This window comes from Typopeltis vanoorti, chromosome 6, assembly GCF_054136105.1.
Source record: "Typopeltis vanoorti isolate ZY-2024b chromosome 6, IOZ_Tvanoo_1.0, whole genome shotgun sequence".
NCBI lineage: Eukaryota > Metazoa > Arthropoda > Arachnida > Uropygi > Thelyphonidae > Typopeltis > Typopeltis vanoorti.
The window spans coordinates 80,096,882-80,109,013 of record NC_143554.1 but is presented as its reverse complement, the minus strand read 5'-3'; the positions used below and the strand labels follow the sequence as shown (position 1 = coordinate 80,109,013).

The following is a 12,132-nucleotide window of genomic DNA, read 5'->3' as shown; positions in this document are numbered from 1 at the left end:
TTCTAGGTAAATACTTTTTTTTATTTAGTAAATACGATATCCTTATCTGTTAAACCAGCAAATCTGATTCTTGGAACCCGAATCGCAAACGTTCTGTTTGAATTTAGAATTTCCTATTTGGCTTTGATTTTTGTTTTAGCTGCGATATCTAATATAAGAATCATGGCTCGCTTAATCTAATTAACTGTTCAGAGATACAATAAACGTAACAAGAATATAAACTCATTACAAACTTATATCAATCTCAGATATTTACCAAAGAGTTTTGCTATGAAAGCCGAATGTTTCTGAATACATTTAGAAGGCCACAAAGGTTTCAGGATATCTTCTATGGTTACAGCTGTTAGGGAATTCACTGCTGAAGAAATGGTACTTAGAGAGGCACTAAAAATTCCCGAAACACACAAACCACAAACTCCAGGATAAGCACGAAACAAAATCATCAGAAAATACGGGATAAGCTGAAACAATAAAGAATCAAAAAGCAAAACAAAATCCTTTTCGTATTTATTTACATCGTATTAACAATTCTGATCACTTAGCAGAATGTTTTAGACAATCTCATTAAGACATGCTTAGCAGTTTGATTTGAAAAGCATACTTTAATTAATCAGCATGTTGCTAATTTATCATAATGTAAGCTATCTCTTTTGTTACTGATTGAATTACAAAACTAGAACTTACTTTGTCTGCTGTTGTGACTGAATTGTCCGGAACTTGAACTGGGTCACATCCATAAAAGTTCGCATACATAACAAGTCCAACCAAACCACAGGCTAAGTGAAACAGGATGTTCAGTGATAATCCTATTAAAAGAGCACTGAAGGAGAAAAAAGGAAATTACCCAAATTAATAAATCGATTTCTGTTGCTCTAATTATAATGTTTACAGGACATTACGAAAAAAGTTGTGGGTATTTATCTATGGAAAGAAATCACAGATTGAGCTTATACAGGATATGAGCTATACAGTGGTAGTTGAGAGAAATGTTATTAACAATATCAGACAAATAAAGAAATATAAAATAAATATTATTTAACTTCAATTCAATATTTTTTTTCTTCCGTATTTTTTAACTAATTTAAAGAATTGCATAATCGTGTTCTTCCCAAGAACTGAAGCTCAGATATCGTACATAGCAAAATGTACTAAGGAATAGCTTTGAAGGTGGGAAAGAAAGAAGAGTTTAAAGAAGGTTCTGAGTATTCGATCTATCTGCTTACATTCTTGCTTCGGATAAACATTTCGCCGTTAACATTCGTTGCACTTGCATCTGACTGGTTCCAAACATTGACACACCCATTATAAGCCCGCAAATCAGAAGATTCCAAAAATTATATCTGGTGGTGAAATCCAGAGTGAATCTGAAATAGAATTTGTATCCATGAAAAAAAAAGTTTACAAAATAATCCAGATTAAAAGCAAATCTTCAAACATTGCTATTTACAACGATTTCAAAATTATTTCTCTATACTACAAAAACGTAGAGGATCTAGGAATAACGCAAGTGGCTCTATTCTGCGGTGATGGAGAAAACTACTGAGTGGAGTGCCGGGGAGGTATTAGGGATAGTGATCAAGGATGTAGCTTTTAAATTGGATGATTTGATTCATTTAGATGAATACAGAACAGGCATATATAATGGATGCAATATTTGTCAAACCTTGCTACAACTGATTGGTCTCTTTTTCTTCAAAATCGAACTACGAGTACACATCTAATAAAAATGCATACTTTGATACTTTCATGTAAAATAAAAGAAAGATGTACATGCTTTATAAATTAATGAAACGAGTTATGGAGCCTCATAGCACATGCTGTGTGACTGAAGTACTTTAGTCCGAATCCAGTCTTGTATTCCAAGGAATTTTCCCAAAATGGTGTTGTTTGATAAGAAGGCTGGGTTATACATTAGACTGCTTGATTAAAAATATTGATTATATATTTCATAATATTCTCTACGAGTTTCAAATTAAACTGACGCAAAGACAATATATTTAGCATAAAATTGCATGCAGTTACAGTAAGCTTTAAACTTACGATGGAAATGTAACGCGATGTCCTTGATATCCCATTTCGATTACTTTTTTGTAACCTCCCACATCGATTGAACCCTTAATGATGATAGCAAAAATAGTAGCAATCATGATGAAGGCTTGAAATACGTCAGTCCATATAACTGCCTTCATTCCACCCTACAGAAAATATAAACGAGAAAAAAAAAACGTAAATACATGATTTTTAAGTTATTAAAATATTAAAATACTAAAAATGATATCAGGGTTTAGGTAAGTATCGTAACTTACGACTGAACAGTAAAATGTGCAAACAATGCCGACTGCTACTACAGACACCCAGTTAGGTATTCCAGTTACTGCACTCAATGCAAGAGATGGTGCATATAACACAGCAGCTACGTAAAGCTCCTGAAAAAAAATATATATATAAATTGATAAAGAAACTTTATATCTAGCAAACATGTAACAAACATGTATATTATTTCTGGGAAAACTCCCATGTTACTCCTCATTATAAACTATTATAATAAAGCTATATCGCCTGCTTCAGTTTAGGAGTACCCCTGTTTAAATGTCATTGGCTATTTACTCATGGGTTCTTAGGGCATTATGAGTGTAGATGTACTAAAAAGTATATGTAGCTTAAGGAATAGAAATTGCACATACCTTTTTCTGGGTGTTGTGGCTTTTCCTCTGTCTGCGATGTCGAGAACTGCAGAGTGTGTGAGGGGGGGTAGGCAGTTTGGTAGAATAAGTTAGAAAAATCCGGGTTTTTTTCGTAATATGTAGAAACATATACTTTTATATAGGGTGGGGAAAAAAGTGAAAGGGTTAATTTTTTAAAATAGGGAGGGGGAAGGGGAAAGGTGGTTGACGGGGTGTGGACCGTTTCGACTATTCGTGGTCATCATCGGAACATATTGGGAAAGTGGAAGCTATGTCAGGTCGGGTGGGTGCTTCAGAGGTGTTTGTGTTGTCTCCTATTGGTCGGGATTGTGACCTCAATTTAATGTTGTGAAGCTTCCAAACCTCGGAGATTATGTAGGGCCTGTGTACGTTGGTCGAGTTCGCGTCACACTTTATAGCTATTGTTTCCGATATTCTGAGCATTGTTTCATTGTCTTGTCTGTCTATTATGATGGCCTTGTCTATCTGCGGGGTGTGTTTTTGTTCAAGGGCGTGAACAGCTATTTCCGTTTTTCCTGTGCTTTGTATACGATTTTTCTTTTTAATGTTGCAAAGCACAGGAAAAACGGAAATAGCTGTTCACGCCCTTGAACAAAAACACACCCCGCAGATAGACAAGGCCATCATAATAGACAGACAAGACAATGAAACAATGCTCAGAATATCGGAAACAATAGCTATAAAGTGTGACGCGAACTCGACCAACGTACACAGGCCCTACATAATCTCCGAGGTTTGGAAGCTTCACAACATTAAATTGAGGTCACAATCCCGACCAATAGGAGACAACACAAACACCTCTGAAGCACCCACCCGACCTGACATAGCTTCCACTTTCCCAATATGTTCCGATGATGACCACGAATAGTCGAAACGGTCCACACCCCGTCAACCACCTTTCCCCTTCCCCCTCCCTATTTTAAAAAATTAACCCTTTCACTTTTTTCCCCACCCTATATAAAAGTATATGTTTCTACATATTACGAAAAAAACCCGGATTTTTCTAACTTATTCTACCAAACTGCCTACCCCCCCTCACACACTCTGCAGTTCTCGACATCGCAGACAGAGGAAAAGCCACAACACCCAGAAAAAGGTATGTGCAATTTCTATTCCTTAAGCTACATATACTTTTTAGTACATCTACACTCATAATGCCCTAAGAACCCATGAGTAAATAGCCAATGACATTTAAACAGGGGTACTCCTAAACTGAAGCAGGCGATATAGCTGTATTATAATAATATATGTAACAAACATGTGCCCTAAAGTGAAAACATATATAGTTCACATACTTACCATTTGAATCAAGAAAGCAAACGAAGAGATCATCCTGATCATTGAGCCAAACCGTTTTTCCAAATACTGTAAAAAAATTCATCTTAATATATTAGCATATTTTTACATCATCTAAAGACAATTTTAAATTATCAATTGGAAATTTTGCTATAATAGGCTTTTTTTTTCTGTTGGTGTTGATAACAATTAAAAGTAATTGAACGAGGGTGGTCTGAAAGGTTCTCGGCCTAATAATGAAAAAACGAATTTATAATTTCAAAATTATTTTTATTTTTAAACATAATCTCCCTTAAGACTGATACATTTATTCCAGCGATGCTCCAGCGCCGTTATCCCGTCTCTGTAGTGAGTTTCAGTAAGATCTGCAAAATACCCCTCTAGCTGTAATCACCTCTTGATTCGAAGAAAAACGCTGACCAGCGAGGAAGATTTTTAGTTTTGGGAAGAGACAGGAGTCAGAGGGAGCCAAATCTGGGAAATCGGGTGGATGTTCCAACAATTCATAGTGCAGATCCCTTAATTTTCCCATTGCCAAAACACCTTTGTGGCATTGTCCTGATGAAAGATTTTTTCCCCTGCAAACCGAGTCTTTTCTCTCGAATATATATGTCTAGTCTGGTTAAAAGATCGAAATAATATTCCCCTGTTATTGTTTTATCCTTTTCAAGATAATTAATAAAAAAAATGCCTTTAGCATCCCAAAACACAGATGCCATGACCTTTCTGCTGATGGAACCGACTTTGTCTTCTTTGGCGCTGAACAACCGGCTTCTGTGCACTATTTTGACTGCTGTTTGGATTCGGGTGTGTAATGGAGAATCCAAGTCTCATCCATACTAATAAATCGACGCACAAAACCAGTTTTATTCTTGTTAAAACGCTCCAAGCACTGTTCAGAGATTTTCCTGCAAGTGCGTTTTTGATCTGCTGTGAACAAGTGCGGCACCCTTCTTGCGCAAAGCTTTTTCGTTTGCAATTCTTCATGCAAAATATATCCTACACGTTCTTTTGAAATGCCTATGGTTTCAGCAATTTCACGCACTTTGACTCGCCGGTCATCCAATACCATATCGTGCACTTGATCAATGATTTCTGGTGTTGTTACACTTTTCTGACGTCCTTCACGTGGATCATCTTCAGGGATGGTATCGCCACGTTTTAACTCGGCAGCCCATTTCTTAATTGTCGAGAACGAAGGAGAAGAGTGCCCGCCCATAAACTTTTATGAACTTCGAATGAATTTCTTTTGCCGTTAAACCTTCTTTTACAAAGAATTTTATAACCGCACGATACTCAGTTTTATTCATTTCAAGGGATACAGACTACACTTTTCTTCAGACAGCTGTATAAAACAAACTATAGAATGACTTGCAATTTCACATGGATGCTAACGACAGATGTATCGACACTTAGGAAAAAAAAATCTCTTGCCGATAGTGTTTCCATCTATGGTCGAGGCGGAGAATCTTTCAGACCACTCTCGTACTTAGTTTAATTGTTGCTTTTTCAATAGTATAGCGATCACGTGACAATCATGCAATATTCAGTTCAACAATTAAATGTAAATAATAGTATACAATTCCATTATTAGAACGAAAGTTTTTGTCTATTTCCATTTGCAACATATTATTTATGTCAATTAGCATAAAAACTATATCGTTTCAACAGCGTCCTATACGGAAATAAAATATAAAATAAAATAAATATATAAATATTTAAAAACCAAATAACTACTTACCTGATTAACAGTGTATCCTGATGCTCCATAAAACACAGGCAGAATAAAATACGTAGACAGGAACACTCCAATAAAGAAGGTAAAATCAATGTACATGAAGTCAGTCCCGAATCTATAAACTTCTGCCGGAACCCCAATCATCGATGTACCAGCCAGAAAACTTACCATTAACGACATCGATAAAGGTATAAAATGCATTTTTTTACCAGCTAGTAAAAACTCATCAGTTGTCTTTTGCCTTCCACCAGAAAACCGAAAAAATATTCCGATTCCTGCTGAGATAGCCAACATTACTGAAATGACCACATAGTCCACAACTCCAAGGGTGAGATTTGATTCCATATTTTTTTGTCAGAGAAAGGACGAAGTACGTATAAGCAAGAAAGAGCTACAAAGAAAAGAAGTATATAATTAAAAGAATAGAAAATGAATATTTTCTAACATGAGACTGCAGTAATAAAACTGAAGGTCGGACTTCCTGCTAACCTTGAAAAACCTGCATTATAACATACGTATTTGTTACTTCTATCGTATCGTGTAATTAACAATAAATATTCTTTGATAGAAAAATAACGAGAATATCGTTTGAAATATCTACTTCTTTTCTTACTACAAACAAAAGAAAGCACTTACCTGTGAATCTTGATATTTGGATCTTCGCACGCCGACTTATACGTGCTTTGATTGCTGTTAGAGCTCAGCATCTAACACGTGCTTGTTTCGTCTTACAATTTCTCTGAATCATGAGGAGGAGTGCTGGAGAGTTCGCAGTATTTAAAGAAAAATATAAGAATATAATTTGCATTTGTTTTAATGCAGCGATTTCATCATAAGGGGGGAATACCTTGCTGTTCTAATAAGATGTGTACAAAAGGCGAAGTCTACGCTTCGATGAGTAGTGAAGTACGTTACTTCTAGTACAGGTAGGTGTCTACCTGTCAGCTGATGTCGATTGTATAATGAAAGTGAGAATGCCACTTTTATGGAAAGCAATTATAGATAAGTGACCTGTTGGAAGTATTCAGCAGTTTTTTTTAATTATTTTTTTTTTACTTTTATTTATGTCTTGCAATAAAGTAGATGGCAATTCGCCTATGTTACATAATGTTTCAAAGCTATCGTCTGTTTTTTTTTTTTAATTATTTTACAACAATATTCAATTGTTGCCGGGTTTGCAACAATTAAATATACTCTAATGAATACTTGGTTAAGTAGTTGTAGCTTATAGCGAGATAGGATACAACTCGTTTGTTATGTTGTTGTAAATATAGTTCAGTTGCTTGCAGTATAATCTGATACTCTCGACATAATGCCCACATGACGTACGCATAAGATAAAGAATCAACCGAAAAAAAAGAGATAACGATAAAATATTCAGTTATGACTTGAGAGTAAGAATGCATAAAGAAAAAGACGGTATTAAAATAATTATAATATTGTAATATAATAGACTTAATACAAGACAGTTCATGTGACCTCCCTTAAAAAAAATAAATTTACGAGAAAATTAAAAATAATTATTTTCAAATGTTACTTATCGATGAGTTTTTATTAATTCGATCAATTCTTATATGCTTTATTGATTCTTAGGTGTATCCTGATTGCCAAAATGCTATTTCCTTTCTTTCATTATTTGCTTCAGTGATTTAAACTGTCAGAAAATTCGCTGACATGGAACACCATCTTATTACATCCTGAAATATATATTTTTAATTTTTAACGAGTGTCATCCATCTCAAAGGAAATAACACCCGCCTGTCCAGACTGCAATGCTTTATGGAACACTATAATTAAATTTTAAACAAATACTTTAAACAATTTCAACTTACCAGCATAAAATAATTAGATTTTGAGTTCTGGAAATTCCATGTACTCAGTATATCCTGCTTTGTAAAATAAATTATATTTGAAGTGATATACGTATAATCTAAAATACAATAACTTTTATAATTCTGTAAGTACTTAAAATCTACGAAATTAACTGGAGAACATATCCGAAAATCGATGACTTAATACACATTTCAATTTTGAAATGTGTATTAAGTCATCGATAGCATTAAACAGCTAAAATTACGTTCCAAATTATATGAATACACAACAAATGGAGTCAATGCGAGGTCCATCATTCATTTTTTATGATTTCATAATTATTATTATCAAAGCGCCCACGATCATTTTGTTATCCTTGGATTTGGATAATATCGGCAATCAGGTAATCCATAACACTAGGATTACCTGATTTGCCAGACAAAACATCCGTTTCCTGGAAGAAAACTTACCACTCCGTACGAGACTGGCTAACTCACCATCAAGAAAACAGCGAAAAAGGTTCTCGTCTAAGACCGGATTCGAACCTAGTTGTTTCCAACGAAAGGGCTTCATCTATACGGATTGACCTAAAGAGTTTAGGATTATTTAAAATACGTTAGTGGTTGTTGTTGATATATTATATTACTATAAATTACTGCTACTTTACAGAAAAAAATTATAATTTTATTGCAAATAAAGTTGTATAACTGAAAATGGAATTAGTTCCATGATAAAATAACCTCAAATGATTCATTGTTACCTTTCTCGCATTTTTGGCTCCTTGCAACGACATTTTGGGCTTCCGATTCTTGTCAATGTATTGGAATTTAGAATTTCGTGATTGTGTAGGTAATGAGGTGAAGAGGAATACAAATTTTGGGAATTTAATGACATTATTTGTACCTATAAAACTTCACACGAATCTGCTGAAGTATATTAGAGCTTAGCAGGATACTTCAAACTTGAACTGTCATCTATTAACTTTCACTACTTGCTTGCTAAATAAGGAGTAATCACAAAATCAATGCAGACAGTTGATTAATAATAATCTTCTTTTACTTTAAAAAATTATGTTTAATGTGTTCTTTTAATGTAAAAAGTATCCTTTTCTTCTTAATCCTGGTGTATGTTACTTGATTCTAAATTGACGTTCGGTACTCTACATGAAACAGCAACTAAAGAATTTCTGGAATGCACTAATTTATGCATATCAAGCTCATTAAACTAACTAATAAATAAATACTTTTTTGGCATTTGAAAAACATACTTCTCCAAGTTATGACTAATAAAACTTCTTTATAAATGCTGAATAAAATAAACCGGATGGTAAAAGAATGTTAACGAGGTTTACAGAGCCAAAGTACGAAGCATTGCATTGTCCAAATCTCACTCGACACTTCAGTTCATCCCAGTGATGTTCAATAGGGTTGAGATTAAAAGACTCTGTGGAGGTCAGTCAACTGTGGCGACGTTCATGTCCACAAAGCAAGCAGTTACAGCACCAGCCTTAGGACACTGTGCATTGTCTTTTGAAAGAGAAAATGGTCAGATACCTCTCGTTTCAGTTCAGATACCTCTCGTTCAGAATGTTCAGATACCTCTCGTTCAGAATGTTCAGATACCTCTCGTTCAGAATGTTCAGATACCTCTCGTTCAGAATGTTCAGATACCTCTCGTTCAGAATGTTCAGATACCTCTCGTTCAGAATGTTCAGATACCTCTCGTTCAGAATGTTCAGATACCTCTCGTTCAGAATGTTCAGATGCCTCTCGTTCAGAATGTTCAGATACCTCTCGGAGTCAATGCTCGTGGAACCACAAACAGAGGTCCCAGGTCAAACCAGGAAAATCAGAACCACACCATCACACCGTCAGTTGGGGTTACGCACTCTGGTAAGAGACGTTCACCCGGCATCCGCCACACCCACGCCCGTTCAATTGCTGGGTAAAGGGTGTAGCGTGATTCGTCTCTCCAAAACACAAGCTTTTTCGTACCGCTGTACACGCTCTTCACCACTGAACATGGCGCTGCATGTTGGTTCGGGTGTTGTGGGGAGGGGGGGGGTTGCATATTTCGGTTCTACTATGGAATCCCACGTGGTGAGCCACGGTTTTGAATGTTTTTATGCATATTTGTGATCTAGTCAATGCCCGACAATCCGCATTCAACGTATTGACCGACGAATGGCGGTTTGTACATATTATCCTGCGTAGCACCCTACAATCACATTCGGTGAGTGTGGCGGATGGTCCATTGAGGGGTAGCACTTACAATTGACTCCCTGCGCTTCCATCACAGTGCAGTATCAGTGATCCCATCACAACGCCTCTCTTACACTCAATCAGTTTCCCTTCTCGCAGACATTCCACCCAAATTCGGCTGCACTGACTTGGGAGTATCATGTTCCTCCAACACGTGTGTCTGGGGTTTTCTCCAGCTAGACACACGTGACTCGTTACATGGCACGAGCCACGTGTTATATATATATATATATATATATAATACATGACTTTAATTCAGACTTTAATTTACGTCTTCCAAATAGCATTTATATTTTATTTATTTTTTTTAAATCAGGAAACTCTGTAGTATGAATTATTATAAATCTTCAAAGAAAATAAGTATTATCTTAGAAGGAAAGCTTGATATTTTGAGAGAAGATACGAAAGCAGCGAGGAAAGTCATAAAAGTGAATGGACTTAATGAATCAACATTTTAAAGCACGAAAGAAAATTGAAAGAAAATCGTATAAAACTGTTATATGTGTTCGAATAACCCGTGAATTTCTGTTTTTTTTTGACTGATGGTTAAATAAAAAATTCAATGGATTGTAGCTGGACACGAGCGTTCTGCCTTTTATTTTTTTTATTTCAATTGAGTCCGGTGCCTGAATAATTACAAAATTCAAAAATCGTCACAGCTTCTATAACGTCAAACTGACGGAAGAAACGCAGTTAAATTGAATATCGTATATTAAAACCATAAACCAAGGGAGGAATTTAACTTTGATGAAAGTGGCCTATTTTCGAAATATCCAGTCGGAGTTTCACTTCTTTTTTTCAATGAAGGAAAGAAGTGAAAAAGATGCAATGCTAATATATTATTATGCAAATGAATATTATGTTATAAATTATATCTATCATAATAAAGAACTTAATAAGGCAAAACCACTTCTGCAACACAGGAACATAACATACATACCATAACATCACTGGTCAGAAGGGTGAAGCAAGATGCTTTTATTCCCCGTTGTCTGATAGGGAAGACGAATTGAAGGAAAGATTTATGAGCTGTGAGCTCACCCTGGGAGGACACGGAGATTAATCATTGTTGCTAGTATTTAGGATGGCTTTTGGCCTCTTGTATTTGAAGAGGTCAGTTTCGTCATAGTTTGTTGCCTGTTTAACTAGATCGTTGGGGTGTGTAGAGATCTTTGAGAAGAATTTTTCCGCTGTAGTTAGTAGGAAGGAGTAGATGTAAGGGATGTTTGTATCTCTATGCAGTTGCACGTTCCTTACAAACCACGGTGCATCCAATATCATGCGTAAACACTTATTTTGCACTCTCTGTAGCCTGAGGATGTTGGTGTTGGATGTTGGATGTGTGGCTCCAGGCTGGAGATGTATATGTCACTATTGGGCGGATCGTCAGCAGGTAGAGGAGTACTTTGATTCTGGTATTTAGCTTGCTTCTATTTATTAGAAGGTAAAGTTGTGCGATGCTTTTAGATGCTTTCGCGCATAAAGCTTTGGTGTGTGGGTTGAACGTTAATAATTTCTCTAGAATTACCCCCAAGATATTTTGTTTCTGTTTATCAGGGAATTTTAGTGTTGAATAGATAAAGGTCCTCCTTGGGAGTTGCCAATCTTCTGGTGAAAAGTATCGCTATATACTCTTTTGGGGATTCACTTGTAATCTCCATTGGGAGAACCACTGTTCTAGCTTTAGTAGGTTTTCTTGCAGTTTTTAGTGACGAGATGGGGTTGTAGAGATCTGGCAAGTACTGCTGTGTCATCCACAAAGAATGCTAAGATGACTGACATTGGGTTGTGTGGGATGTCTGCCATATATATCAAGAATAAGATCGGTGCCAGTAGGGAACCTTGGGGAACTCCCGCAGAGATCGGTCGCTGAATGGAAACTGTACTGTTTATTTTTACTTTGTGTCTGTTCAGGAGGTGAGATTTAATTAAGTGGACGATTCTTGATGGTATCCCTGCTGAGATGAGTTTGTGTAGTAATCCGAAGTGCCATATCTTATCAAAAGCTTTCGCAATGTCAAGGAAAACTGCTCCAGTGTGCTGATGCTAATTGTAACCGGTGGTGATGTACACAATTATCCTATGAATTTGTTGAGTAGTACTGTGATGTTGTCTAAAGCCAAATTGTTCCTTTGGAAGGATATTTAACTGGTTTACCGAGGCTTGGAGTTTGGAGAGGATGATTTTTCGGCAATTTTGCCTAAGTTTGAGATTAGGCTGATGGGTCGATAGCTTTCAGGCAGGTGTGGATCTTTACCTAGTTTATGCACTGGGACCACCTCTGCGACTTTTCAATAGCTGGGGAAATAGTTAAATCGGA

General features: G+C 36.1%; 1 protein-coding gene across 3 annotated transcripts in view; it reads right to left on the bottom strand.

Moving 5' to 3' along the window:
* Positions 1-12,132, bottom strand: part of LOC150105617 (sodium-coupled monocarboxylate transporter 1-like) — a 46,444-nt gene that overhangs the window by 13,837 nt on the left and 20,475 nt on the right. For 2 of the 3 annotated variants that reach the window (XM_090394941.1, XM_090394943.1), the window contains exons 2-8: positions 5,743-6,130; positions 4,005-4,070; positions 2,307-2,426; positions 2,041-2,195; positions 1,224-1,364; positions 685-820; positions 257-461 (exon numbers count right to left, since the gene is read on the bottom strand). In XM_090394941.1, the coding sequence (XP_090251067.1) occupies positions 257-461; positions 685-820; positions 1,224-1,364; positions 2,041-2,195; positions 2,307-2,426; positions 4,005-4,070; positions 5,743-6,084 (1,165 nt within the window). In that variant the 5' untranslated portion in view covers positions 6,085-6,130. Of the gene's footprint in view, positions 1-256; positions 462-684; positions 821-1,223; positions 1,365-2,040; positions 2,196-2,306; positions 2,427-4,004; positions 4,071-5,742; positions 6,131-8,048; positions 8,068-12,132 lie in introns of those variants that run through there. The other variant, XM_090394942.1, reaches the window with a different exon arrangement.